A 14,903-nucleotide genomic window follows, 5' to 3' on the forward strand; every position below is an offset into this window, starting at 1 on the left:
AGATAGTGAAAAGAAATTGAGATCTAACCCAAAGTCACATGAGATCTTGAGAGAAATTAAACTGTATCAGAAGCAATATATGGAATTGATGAACCAGGAGATTGAATGGAAAATTAAGCGAATGAGACAAAAGACATTCGAATCGGCAGATAAATGTGGAAAACTCCTATCATGGCAATTGAAGAAGAGACAAAAATTGAACACAGTCACAAGTTTGGAGGTAGATGGAAAGAACATTTCTAAACCAAATGAGATCAGCAATTGCTTTCAGAGTTATTTCAGAAGACTATACGTACAAGGGCCGGAAAACGAAAGAGAAATGGAAGAATTTCTCAAGAAATATGGATTACAAAAAATTTCGCAACAAAGTATGTTGCTTTTAAATGAGAAAATAACTGAACAAGAAATAGAGGGTGCCATTCAAAATATGCAATTGGGGAAATCTCCAGGGCCAGATGGATTAACCTCCAGATACTACAAAGCTCTGAAGGACTGGATAATACAGCCGCTTAAGGAGGTTTGTAACGAGATATTAGAGGGGAAAAGGGCACCTGAGACGTGGAAAGAAGCTTTTATCACACTTATACCAAAGACTGAGATTGATAAAAAACAGATCAAACGCATTCTGTTTGAGAACCAAGGTACAACTGTAATTATTAAATGGGAAGGCAGGTATTTCTTAGCTTCTTTTAAACCGTGAGGAAAAACAGTAAGAATGAGCAAGAAGAGAAAAATAGCAAGCTACAACAGGAACTAGGCAAATAATATATAAGCAAGGCAAGAGAAATGAAGTGAAACTTCAAGGGAGCAGTATTTGCAGAGCTTCCTGTGGCGTGACAACATTTTTCCTGCTTCAGGCAATAAGAATAACACATGACCCACTGGGAGGGGGTTCCTAATGCCCACTGGGGAATCCCCATTTTTGCTTCTCTTTAGGGTAACCTAAAGCAAAGGACAATAGAGCTCATATATCCTTTTAGAAGCAACGCACAACAGGAAATTTTGGTAGTTAGTTTATTGTGCAGAAGTAAAAATACCTTCTTGTACACAACTGTTCAAAATAAAGGAACTCTGAGCTCCTTTGCAGGCACTGATCCACTTAATGAACAATGTGATTCTACCCAAGACAGAGTAGAACAGAAGCAGATTCAACTCTGTAAATGAGTCACTGGCTGGTAGTGCTTCATGGAATCCTCAAGCAACTTACTCTGAACATGACATCCTCAAAAACTGTTTACATAATTTGATGGGCTTTGCCTGCAGCAGTTTCGTGTTTGTCTACATGTGGCCTTAAAAAAAAAAAGTAATAGCACGGGGTTGTTTTGAACACTGAGAAACAGGGCTTCATCTTCTCCCCCTTGTAGCCCCCTGTGTGCCCCTAAAATCTGCTCTGGAGGATAGCAACGGGAAGCTCTACTGTGTGTGTGAGCAGCCTTATGTTGCTGCCACAGCAGCATTAGATACAACCCTTGATGAAGCACAGAGTCCTCAGTCAGCCATTGGGCCATGTTTAATGCCTTGCTGTAAACATAGAAAGCCCTGAACAGGACGAGGTTACCTAACAGATCGTCTGCCACTGTACAGACATGTAAGATTACTTAGATCGCTTGGGGAACCTTCTACTCATGGTACTGCTTGTTCTAGAATGTCATAGTACTTTAACCTGAAAATGGACCCCTCTACTCTTCAACGCTCTTCCTGCAGCCGTATATGAAGCAGCAACTATTGGTTGCTTCAAAGTCTTTTAAAGATATCTTTTTGCCTAGGCTCTCCCTGACCACTAAGATCAGACCCTGTTTTTATTTGCACGAATTCTTGTTTTTATATCCCTTTATACTGTTTTACCAACTGCCTTGCAGGACATTTTTGGGGAACAAAAATACTAAGAGTAAACCCTACACAAATCCAGAGTGGACTCCCTAAGACAGTTGGATAATGTTCAATCCTTCTGGCAACTCCTGCTGGTGCCAAACATATTACTCTACTTCCCTTTGGACCACATCAGCGAGGCTGAGAGGAGAGAGGTCTTGTTGTCTGGGCAGCCCAAAACCTCCAAACACTTGTGCCCTGGAGAGGTCATTTCAGTGCTGCTAACACAGCAAAAACAATGCGGGAGGCAGCAGTTATGGGTTACTGGTCTCTGCAGCCACAGCAGGTGATGCGATTCTCCAGTGGTTTGACTTCACCCCTGGAGGTGCACTCCATTGTCTCTGGAGACAGATGGATGCCAATAATAATACTGTTCAATGTTGCATTTTTGTTTTAAACTTATTGTTTACTATTTTTATGTAGAACACTTAAAAGATTTTAAAAACACTGAATGATTTATATTTTAACAATCAAACCACAAGTCTTGAAACTGAGGTCAGTTGTATTCTTTTCAGAACTTATTTGAAATCATAGTATGGAAAATTATTTCCCGTTTATTCAATCTAATTTTCCCTCTCATGAAAGTTACGTTTGATTATAAACCTCTCACAATTAGAGGTAATTCACTAATTACACAGCAGATGGCACTCATTGTCAAGACAACTCACTACCATAAATGTTTTTAAAGCTGTTTAATATTATTCACACTGCACCCTAAAATAGATGATAAAAATTATTCAGTGCTTGTATGAGTTCTGAAAGCTTAGAAGCCTGATCAACAGCAAGCAAAGTTCATAAAACCCGATTTGAACAGAGAGGACTTAACGGAGTAGCATTTCTAAGAAAACTGTAATACTTGCCCTGTAAGGAATCTGAGTGGAGACTGTCTGAAATATGGCATTGGGAGGCAAAACCAACTTAACACACACTCTTTCTTGATTCTCTCAAGATGAATGAAAACCAAGACATATTTCTGAGACCGGTTCTATTCTGTTGGGCACACCCCCCACAGATAACATACTGGTGTAAGAAACTTAGTTGTTTAATTAGTCAACTTTTATAATACACCATGCCCATTTCCCCTCCATATCAAAATGTTATTTGGATAGGAAAGGAAACAAACATAAAGGCGGTATCGTAGTAATCAACATTTGGGGAGTGAGAGATGCAATAGAGAGCAGGGGGGGAAACACAGGCACTTCACTGAAGGATGGGCAAGAAAGGAAATATCACTTGATATATGCCAGAGCAGCACAGTGATTTTTATTTAGTAGCATCTCTCTCTTAGTAATTTGCTATAGTATGAAGGGTTGCTAACTCATGGGCCTCCAGAAGTTGCTAGGCTCCAACACCCATCAGTCCCAGCCAGCATGGGCACTAGTTAGGGATAATGAAACCTCCGGAGAGCAGAGTCAGTCACTGCTTTAGTATCTAACAAGGCTCACAACCCCAACAAAACCGCAAGAGCAGCCCTATCACATCAGACCAAAGACCCATCTAATCCAGCATTCTGATTTGTAAAGCAGCTAGCCAGACATCTCCGAGAAGCACAGTAGACTTGAAGGTAACTGTCTCTCTATTATTTTTCCAAGCAAGTAATAATCAGAAGTATATCCTTAGGCTTGCCTAAAGTAGTGCTATTTTACCTTAGTTCTTTCCAAATTGGCTTCTTCCGTCATGTGTACAGCGTGCTTCACTTGTTCATAAGCGTTAGATTCCCTTTGCTGCATTTCACTTAGGTTTACTCTGACTGAAGAAAGTGCTGCCATTAGCTCATCTCTTTCACTGTTTTTTTTTAAAAAAAGGAAATAAATATATAAATTAACCAAGGAAATAAAAGCCACTTAAAATGAGTATTAGTGTTTAATTTTAGCAACGTTTTGAAACTTATATTATGGTGTGAGTTCTCACGATGTGCTGAGTAGTAGTAACAGGTACATCACAATTTATGCAAACTGGGTAGCATCCCACCAGAACACAATATAGCAAACACACACAAGAAGAAAAAAAATACATGAAGTTCAATGCATCCAGCAAAATAGAATCGTGATTATAGCAATGATAAAGAATGGATCCCACATTAAGCTATAGTACTGAATATGGGCAACTACACTGAAAATCTTTTCAGCTCTAGAACAGATTCCCTAGGCTGTATAATCTGCAGCACAGAACCAGAAAGTCTAGGATTCTTCATTGCTTCTGTTTTAGGACTTTAAAAGAGAGTAATATAAAAGGAATGCATACAGAATGTAAACAAGGGAATCAACTATTCTCTGTGATGTATAGCACATGTTTAATGGGGAGGGAAGAACAGGAATAAGCCACACATGCAAGGCAGGCAAAATGCTTGTTGCCAATGATTAAAGCAATACTACCATGCACATTTTCAAATGTACAATTCTGACCTAGATTATTAGATATGCATGTCAGAGATGGTGAATGGTTATTCATGCAAGCCCTCAGTCAGTAATTGACAGACTGATCCTATCTAAATTTACAGGAAAATCACACTTATTTCAATGGAACTTTCTCTTGGGTTACCATAGATAGAGTTATTACATTCAAGGTGCAATCCTATGTTAATGTGATTCTCAAAGTATACAGAAAAAGTTAACAATTTGGATTCTTTGCATTTAGGATGCCTCTCCCATCTTCTTGTTAGGTGTCCAGATGGACACTGGGTCTTTTTATGTAATTTAAGTTCTTACCCGCTAGAGATGTTGTATGAATACTTCTTGTTGCATCAAGGGAGAGAAAAGAACCATACGTAAGAAAAATAAGCTTAGGGACCATAAAAACCTAGATGCACAAATATGATGGAGAGAGTCTGGCAGCCTGAATGGCTCAGCATTCCCAGAGTGGAGCAGAGATATCTGAAGTAACTCGCCAGCAACCTTTCTAAAATCCTTTTCATACTAGCTTTATGACTGATAAGCACAACAGGGGTTTGAAGTCCTGGAAATGGTTTCAAGTCAGATGCAAAGCAATACACAACATAAACAAAGTACTGAAGTGAATTGTCCTACTTTTGCTATAAAAGTTACCTGGCCACACAGAAATAAAAGCACAATTATGTTATGCTTCAAGGAACATGGTTTTGTAGAGTGCTAAGAAAGAAGAGAAACACCCATGAAATGTGTTTTGTCGATATTGTATCCAAATTTTAAATTTCTCTTCATAAAGTCTCCTCCGAGACTTCAGCAAACAACTAAAGCACACTGTTGTGAGAGAGGTGGAAAGGAAAGGTGACCTTGGAGAAAATGGATTTTGCACTTAATGGAGTTTATGCAGAACCTCACAGCAAATGACACCCAAATCACGACTTAAACACTGTTAAAAATCACCTTGCAATAACTTGTTTTAATTCAGGATTTAAACTATCCCACTACCTACTTTGTTAGCCTTTCAATGGTTTGCATGTGGACATTTGAATGTGTCTGGGAAAGAACAGCTTCGTGCTGTGCACATTGTAGGCAAAGGCCACCAACTCTGATGGAACTACTTGCTGCACTGAGCAAATGCTGATGCTTTAATCTTCCACTCAGATCTTCACACTTTTTTTGAGACTCTGATAACTCTTTTCTAGAAAGGAAATGACAAACAACACTATAAGCAAGAAACAAGGCTGGATAAAAGACCATCAATATGGCAGAATAACATAAGCAGAGTTCCCCTTATCATGACTAACATCACTGATCTAGTATTGGTAGTTTGAAAACATATGAACACAATACAGTAGAAAGGAGAGAGAGTACCTGCAATAGGACAAAGCCTGTTTACTCCACTTTCTTGTTTCCTAATCCTTGGCAGTTCTATACAAGTCAAATGCAGGAGTGGCTCACCTGGTAGGAACAGACCCACAGCAAAAGTCTGCGGCTTATTGGGAAGAGAGAGGCGACAGCTATGCTGGTATTACTCCCAGCAGTGGGTCTGTGCAGCCCTGACACTGCACCCCCCCCCTCTCTCTCTCTCTATCTATCTATATATATATAATGTTCATGAAATGGCAGAATGTTGTCATGGGGGGAATGAATAACTTAAACATTTCTGAATGGGCAACATGGTTGCCCATTACTTGGCTTGTCCCAAACAGACAGACACACACACACACACATTTCACCACATTAAACAAATATTAAGACAAAATAAAAATTGTTCTAGGCATAAGGAGAAATGTGGAGTATGTGGTATCATTCAATGTTGATACCTGTGATAATCACTCACCACCAGTGATATCACAAGCTGTAACTAACAGAAGACTATGAAATATATATATAGGTAATACAGCTGTACTGGTTGTGCTGTTAGGTTTTCCTCTCTCAGGTGTTGCTTTAAACAAAAACCTGATTCCACCAACATATGTATGTTAGCAGCACTAAAGTGACCTCCCTGGGGTGCAAGACTGGGCAATGTGTATGGAGGTCCTGGGCTGCCCAGATGACAAGACCCCACCGTCAGCCTCACTGATGTGGTCCAAAGGAAAGAACAGCACCAGCTTATGTTTGCCACCAGCTTTGCGGTAGGAGACGGTGGAAGGAGGCATATAAGGCGTCATCCAACTATCTTAGAGATTCTATTTTGGATTTGTGTAGGGTTTCCTCCTTAACCTTTTCTTCTCCCAAAGATATCTCACAAGGCAGTGGAGGCTTAAGATCAAAGTTATCCTTCTCCTAGATGGGCTGCCTTCCCAGGTTGACAAGCACTATCTGCCCCTTACTTCCCTCAACAGCCTTCTTGATCGCTGGATGTACTATTGGTCTTGGGTCTGCTCAATTCACCCGAGCCTGTCTTCACATGCAAGTGAATTCCCTAACGCACTGAGGGTTTGAGACCCATCAGCTACCCTCACGTGGTTTAGCCGGCCAGTTGAAGCCCTTCCCAGGTGTAGCCACTGTCACAACTGACATCTTCTAAGAGCCACAAGTGAGAAAGCTAAGTGCAGAGTGGCGACCAAAGGGGGACAAACTACCCCAGATGGAGCACATGTCCCCCACCAGATGTGCTACCCTTCCCCTAACACCCCATACACCAAGCCTTTAAGATTTCTGTGCATAGTTCAAATTTCAAGTTTTATAGGAGCACCAGAAATATAGTAGTAGTAGTAGTAATAGTAGTAGTAGTAGTAGTAGTAGTAGTAATACCATATTTTTCTGTGTATAAGACTAGGTTTCCCCCCTAAAAAATAATGTTCAAAATTTGGGGGTGTCTTATACACATAAAGATCCCCCCGTTTTCTTAACTCAGAGTCCCCCCAAAAAGAGGAACAGCTCCGTCTTGCAGGCCCTGTGGAAAGATATCAAATCCTGCAGGTCCCTGTTCTCTTGCAATAGAGCGCTCCACCAGGTCGGGGCCAAAAAGGCCCTGGCCCTGGTCGAGGACAGTCTAACCTCCTTGAGGCACAGAACCTCCAAGATGTTATTGTTTGTGGACCGTAAGGTCCTCCACAGGGCATGCCAGGAGAGGCGGTCCCGTAGGTATGAGGGTCCTAGGCCATATAGGGCTTTAAAGGTTAAAAGCAGCACCTTAAACCTGACCCTGTACTCAACTGGGGGCCAGTGCAGCTGGTATAGCACTGGATGGATATGATCCCACGGCAAGAGCCCCATAAGGACCTTGCCGCAGCATTCTGCACCCACTGGAGTATCTGGGTCAGTTTCAAGGGCAACCCCGCGTAGAGAGAATTACAACAATCAAGCCTGGAGGTGACCATCGCATGGATAACTGGGGCAAGATCAGGGCGAGAAAGGTTAGGGACCAGCTGCTTAGCACGGTGGAGGTGGAAAAATAATTGCTTCTTTGTTATGCTGAACTTTGGATAGCTATAAAGAGGCAAAAAAAAAAAATTAATTCAGGTGGCAGATACCAATCTGAAGTGAAAAGAAAGATTTTTTTTATTACCTTAGGGAAAGGACCTGAGCTTCAAGTGCTTCTGTCTGTTCTTGATAGAGACATTTTAGATTTTCCTTTAAAACAAAATAAATACACTGGTTTATTTAACTACAAGTAAGAGACATGTCAAGAAATCTGATCATAATAATCAAGACTTATTTTTAAAAATTTAATAAAATTATAATGAATTTTGTATACATTAACAGACATTCAAAATATAGCATTTTCCTACCATGACTTACAGCATTTAAGACTATATAACATATATAAACAACACAAGGACAATAACAGAATATTAGTAAAAACATTTCAAATCAATATATCACAGGCAGTCATAACACTACAGGATTAAAAACAGAGGCTACAAACTATTAGACCCTACAGCAAAAACATTTTTAGAGCCCACCTACCAAAACTAGCAAGGATGAGGTTGTTTGTATTGTATCATAGTAAGGAGCTTACACAGTGATAGCCATGGGGTCACTACAGAAATGGATCTGTCCATTCTACCTGGCATGACCTCCCTTCCTGTCAAGTGCACACACAAGTATTTCCTGCATGCATGCATGCCCACAATAGAAAAAGGTAAATATGCTAGGGAGGAATGACTATGGGGAAGGAGAAAACAACACAGAACACATACATTCTGTGCAGCCCCACCAATGGGCGTGGGCAGCAAATTGCAGTATAGCAATGAATATTCATGAGGGGCATAATAGAATGTGTGGGAGCTGACATACCAATCACACAAACAGAAAAATAGGATCTAAATGAACCATTTCCCAAAAGGCATATTAAAACCAAAGTAACCGAGGAGACCCATGGTAGTAATAAATAAGGAATAGAGGAGGAAGCTACAGTAGCAACAGATCTTAAAACAAGCATAATAAAAATAGGATAAAAATAGTAACAATGCAAAAAGATTTCTCTCTCTCACACACATACCCAAAATATATAATACATCCATATAATAAAAAGCACAAGTTTCAAACCTCCAGCTAAATATTTATTTAGAGATTGCTAACCCGGGATGCGGGTGGCGCTGTTGTGTAAACCACTGAGCCTAGGGCTTGCCGATCGGAAGGTCAGCGGTTCAAATCCCCGCTACGGGGTGAGCTCCTATTGCTCAGTCCCAGCTCCTGCCAACCTAGCAGTTCGAAAGCACATCAAAGTGTAAGTAGATAAATAGGTACCGCTCCGGCGGGAAGGTAAACGGCGTTTCCGTGCACTGCTCTGGTTTCGCCAGAAGCGGCTTAGTCATGCTGGCCACATGACCCGGAAAAACTGTCTGCGGACAAACGTCGGCTCCCTTGGCCAGTAAAGCAAGATGAGCGCCGCAACCCCAGAGTTGTTCATGACTGGACTTAACTGTCAGGGGCCTTTAGCTTTACCCCTTCCATGAGGAAAGAAAAACTCCTCAAAAACAAAAAGGGAATAGAAGTGTGCAACTGTAAAACTGGCAAGGAACATGAAATGTCTGGATTGGCCAGGCCTGGTATAAATATTTAAGTTCATATAGGAATCTAAATTCAATAGGTTTAAGAAATTCCACAGCACATCATATACAACATTTGATGCTTCTGTACTGAAGGTCTCCCATTCCAGTGTTTCCTTGATTAAGATTTGTTTTAGCTTCCAAAGATTATAATACAAATTGACTCAAGTACTATAAATCATATGCATGTTTTCTTTAATGTATACTTTGCTAAAACATTCTGTCAAGCAACAGTTGGCAAATAGTTTCTTTTCATTAAATCAATTAACTTAAAATGCTTGCACTGATGGACTGATCAGAAGATGCACAATGTTGAATTCCTCCCTGTATCTTGGTTGCTTGGTATGGAGGACAAGCATCATGTCTGAGGTTTCCTGGTGCATCTGATCAGCCCCTGCCAGAGACCAGAATGCTGAATTCAAAGGACATTTAACAGATCCAGAAAGGAAACTCTCCAGTTGTATACAAAGGAAGAGTTCTCTCCAACTCAAAAGTTACATTCCATGTTACTGATTAGTTTGAGAGGAAGGTCCAAAGAAAGTGACTGTCAGAAGCTAACTTTCCCTCCCTCTCTTCTCTTGAGCACTGTCTGCAAGCTTCCAACAGATTTTTGGAATTCCGACATTCCAACTTTCTTCCTCAGCCTCCAAGCAACCGTCTACCCAAGTGAGCAGGGTCTCCAAACCTCAGGCTTTGGGGAGATGCTTGGGGAAGGAGGAGACAGAAATATCAGCTTCTGACAGCTCCCTTCTGCAAGCTGTGGATCCAACTGTATTATGTTGGTCACTTTAAAAGTATTTGTTTTATCCATAATTCTCTGTGATGAGATTTAAGTAATTTCCTATTCCAGAAGAGTAAATAAAATAATGCCATATGAATAGTTCAGTGGGTTTCTAATAGGCACTGACCAGTTCTAGCTGCCATTTATCCACCAGAAATGTAGCTGCTGTAGCCTGCTCGTTGTTATGAGACAATTTGGCAGTTTCACAAACATGAGAATCATCACCACCGGCATTCTGTGTATTTCCCTGAAACAAGAACAATAGCTTTTCAGTGTCTGTGCCCATTCATATCCATACATCAAACAAAAACATTACACAATATGTGAAAATGGGATATCCTGTGAAGTTACACAAAGAGCACGATAATAGTGTTGTGTTGCATCTAAATACTATGCAAGTAGTACACTTCCACAAGCTGCCCTCTTCTACTGCAACTGGCCCTGGCAACATATCCCATGTCTTTTCTTAAAGACATTCCCAGAAGAAATTGTTCAGGACTGTATTGGGGAGACGGGGCAGAAAAGCCAAACGATTGAAATTACGTCCAGCTTGTGCAATGATCGGAAGGAAGCCATTATGTGCTTCTGCTTCTAAGTTAGAAAAAGCATAGCTAGAAAGAACTAAGGGTGATTGGGTGGTGGGTTTAATTTAGCATTCACCTACGGCTAGCAAAAGTCACTTTTATTTTCAGTGCATATCACTTCTATGTGAAAAGAACAAAAACACTGTGCATTCCAGAACATGACAAATACAAAGGTACCTCTAGCTGCGGACTTAATCCGTTTCAGGGTGCTGTTCGCACCCAGAAAAGTCTGCAACTAGAGTGCCTCTTCTACGCATGTGCATGGTGCGATTGAGCGCTTCTGTGCATGCGCGTGCGGCGAACACGGAAGTAAACACTTCCGGGTTTGCCGCGTTCGTAAGCTGAAAGTCCGTAACAAGAGCGGAAAGCAACACGTGGTATGACTGTAGTAAAATAAGCTGTGTGGCTATGGAATATTTTACTTTTTTTTGTATTTTCAAGTTCCATATATTTTAAATATTTGTTATTGAAGTACAGCTGTATATAATCAATATAAACTGACACATATAAATTCCAGAAAACGTACTGAGGCATCCAGAAGGGTTTGTTCTCTCAAAGTGTGCTCTGCTGTTACTTCCAGTTTATCATGGAGTTTCTCGTTTTCAAGCACAACTGTACATATCTGAGACTTCAGTTCAGATAAATCCTCCTATAAAGTCAAATATGTATACTGTAAAAAGGATGGTAATGAGTTTTAAACACGGCAATGAAATGCTCTTCTCACATCAGTTCAGGTCCCCTTGACTGTAGCATAAAAGATTAATGTCCACTTTTGCATAAAATCTGATTAAATACATGGTGAAAAAACATGTTTTTGCTTGGGGAGAGCATTGTTTATCAAATGTCAGACATTTCAGTCACTTATGAGGCCAATTCCAATATGGATGGAAGGTTTTTACACCAGAAGAGCATTACCTGGAATATAAAGGACTATTCTCAACTACCTGACTGCAGCATAATAAAAAAGTAAGTTAAAAACAAGAACAGCCCAGGCATAGATATTTTGCATTCCTTAAAACTGTAAAAGGCATATTTCTATTATCTGAAGTTACTCTGGCAGTGCTTAGGTAGCTTTACAGAACCTTCTGTATCCAGAACTCAAAATCAGCAACCCTTAGAAGTCATGAATATAACCTGAAGAAGCATGTCTTATTTAAGGCTGAGCGGAGAATAAGAGGCAAAGACTCACAAGCGCAAATTACACTAACTTCATCTTAGTCAAAAGGTCAAGAAGTAATAAGTGCAAACTGCAAAGAAAACATGTCTACTTCAGTGAATCACTGGCCACCTCCAGACTGTCAGTATTTTGCATCAGGGATTCAACCTCATACTAGAGATTTAGGCCTGCATAATTCATGTGGATTAAAGCACTCTGTTGCCTAAACGTAACAGATCCACTTTAAAGAAAGAAACAGACTTTTTTGGCTTGGAAAGTGACAGAGAATGCACTGAAAAATTTGGGATGAACATATGATTTTCCCACCAGCAAATCAGGATGAATGCTCCTTGCCGTATAACTGCCCTGCAAACAAACAAACAGGCTTTATGTAGCCTAACCTCCACATCTGGAGAAGGCCAGGGAGTTTGCAAGTGTTAAATGTGAACATAGTGACAGACATGTATATGGCATGTGTGCAACTGAAGAAGATGTGGTTGCATGTACATGTGCGCTGTGGGGCAAGTGTGCAATTGGCTATGCAATTAGCATGATAAGGATGCAACTAAAGAGGCTGAAGAACAGAAATGTACCAGCATCTTGTCACATAATGCTCACAGCCCTTTTTCCTATGTGTTTAGCTCCTATTTAAGATATGTTTGACTGAAGATAAATTATATCTTTTGGATGAGGTCTGCTTCTAACCAACAGGAAATAGATGGCATAATCTATCTTGTGGCAATATATGTTTTGTTTCAATTCTGAATGTACACAATGTAATCCACATGACAGAACGAGTAATAAGTAGGTTAAACACAATGTACAATACCTTACAAAACTTGACTTCAGCTTCTAAGTGGTTAATGTATTGTGACTGGTCATTAATGATAGAAATGAGATCACAAAGGGCAGGCAAATTTTGATCTGTGGCATTAGACGTTCTCTGCAGGAAATAAATCAGTTAGGCACAGTAAGCATTTATAAGCAAGACCCTCTCCAGCAATGTTTATGTTGAACAAATGCTTTAAAATTAAATAACTTACATTAAGTGTTATCTGCATTTGATATCTAGTAAGATTATTGAATCAAAGCCAGATTTTCTTCTGTGCTCATTAAGAGTGCTTAGAAGGTCATAAATACTTTACTCTTAAGATAAGCTCTTAAAATAGAGAGTATGCCAGCACTTAGCGTTCATTTGTTGACTTTAGTTTCATTTTACCTGGCCCTTTGTTCCTCAGATATTAATACTTTTATACAAGCAGGTTTCCTTCTCTCAGGTGATAGATAAATTTTAATATGTTGCAAGTGAATCCAGACAAGATGGAAGCAATCCTTGTTGAGAGACTTCTGGCTTTGGGACAACATGGTCTACTTGCTGTTGATAGGCTGAGTATTGCTCCAATGGAGCAAAAATTAGGTCTAAGTATTCTTCTAAACAGCCTGCAAACGACATTTTATAAACAGCCTCTACCCCCTGAGCAAATTATAATATAATATAATATAATATAATATAATATAATATAATATAATAATTACACACAAGCTAGAATGGGCTCTCAGATCTTTAACTGCATGAAAAGGCTCTCATGAGAGGCTCAGAACTCCATCACCTCTGCCGTGAACAACTAAAAACACCATCAAACTTTAGTGGGTGTTCTATTCACATAGTGCAATAAGAATACAGATCACTTGCTTTCCACATATTTTCTGCTGCTGGGCTCTGTGCATGTTGCATACATTTGGCCAGATTTATGGGGCTGAAGTAAAGCTAGACAGCAATGAATATAAAAGTTTACATCTTTAATAAACACATTTAACTAGCCCATTAATGCCTTGTTGAATGTCTATGTGATTCACCAAGTGTGACAGCATAAATGCTGCTTCTATAGATACTTTGCCGTCAGGCATGTAATTATTTGTTTCCGTAAAAAGAAAAAAAAGGATAATGCTTACTGTGGGTGACATTCTCCTCCTCCTCGATGGGGATGTTTCAGTCTCTTTTTCTTCTTGTTGTCGTAATAAAGCTTTAAGTTGATTAACTGTAAAAAATCGGCAAGGTAGATTATAAATAATGCCATTGTAAATGGAAACAAAACCCGAAAATGTAAGTTTCAAACCTGCATGGTTGTGCTGTAGCTCCTGCCAAACTTTATTCTCACTCTCATTAGGATCTGTATTAGAAAATAACTGAGCACCTTCTCCCATTGCCAGATCTTTTTCACCGAAGGCATACTTCAATTGAGCGTAGCTTTTAGTAGCGCGGTCTGTGAACAGCAGCATTATAATCATAATTATATAGACATTCCTTGATGTTCTAACATATATAATGAGACTGACCATTAGAACCCTAAGGAAATTTGCAAAGTTAATACTTAAATACAGCATCCATAGAAGAAACCAACATGAATAACTAAGGAAGAGAATAATATTAGAATAAAAAGAGCATATTTCCAATAGTAACATACAACTATATAGGATATATATATTGCTTAAATAGCTTATAATATGATTAGGAAAATAAGTGGGTTTACATTTTTTGTATTTTATTACACCAGTAATAAAGCTCAACAACGTTTGGGGTGTCCTGCTTTGTACTTTTTGAAATATGGCAACCCTATAGAGTTGGGAAGAAATATTCTAACGCTAAAACCTAGTTTTGTGCTTATATGCTGAAGGAAGACTGAGTTCAACTGAGTTTGGTTAGTGCAGAGGATTAAAATTCAAAGTACCGTACTTCAGAATTTTATGCAATGCAAATTTTAGGAATGTCTACTCAGAAATAATTCCAACTCAGTTCTGCTAAGTAGATATAGGATTACAGCACAGGTAGGTGTCCACAAAGATGTTTGCTAATGCACTAGCGGCAACTATGAATCTTTGTTATTTTTTAAAAGGTATTCCCCCCCTTTTTTAGTATGTGTGTGAAGTGTCATATATGCATCTTACGTGGCTCTGCAACAATAGCCAACTTATGCTTAGGGAGCCACTCTAGTTTAAAATCAGCAGCTCAATATTCCAAAGGACTCAGGAATATGGGTGGCTGGCTGCTTCATAAAATCTGCATCAACATCACACAGTTCAACTGACAGTTAGCTAGCCCCCCCTAACTCTGACTTGCTAGCTACCCAG

At 39.6% G+C, this 14,903-nt stretch overlaps 1 protein-coding gene across 2 annotated transcripts in view; it reads right to left on the bottom strand.

Annotated features, from left to right (window-relative positions):
• The window catches only part of SDCCAG8 (SHH signaling and ciliogenesis regulator SDCCAG8), a 94,883-nt gene that overhangs the window by 75,986 nt on the left and 3,994 nt on the right, over positions 1-14,903 (bottom strand). For both annotated transcript variants that reach the window (XM_079969491.1, XM_079969490.1), the window contains exons 2-9: positions 13,892-14,038; positions 13,728-13,813; positions 12,604-12,717; positions 11,145-11,267; positions 10,162-10,281; positions 7,768-7,832; positions 5,263-5,451; positions 3,516-3,654 (exon numbers count right to left, since the gene is read on the bottom strand). In XM_079969491.1, coding sequence (XP_079825617.1) covers positions 3,516-3,654; positions 5,263-5,451; positions 7,768-7,832; positions 10,162-10,281; positions 11,145-11,267; positions 12,604-12,717; positions 13,728-13,813; positions 13,892-14,038 — 983 coding nt within the window. The remainder of the gene's footprint in view (positions 1-3,515; positions 3,655-5,262; positions 5,452-7,767; positions 7,833-10,161; positions 10,282-11,144; positions 11,268-12,603; positions 12,718-13,727; positions 13,814-13,891; positions 14,039-14,903) is intronic.

The sequence above is a fragment of the Podarcis cretensis genome (assembly GCF_951804945.1).
Source record: "Podarcis cretensis genome assembly, chromosome: 3".
Taxonomy (NCBI): Eukaryota; Metazoa; Chordata; class Lepidosauria; order Squamata; family Lacertidae; genus Podarcis; species Podarcis cretensis.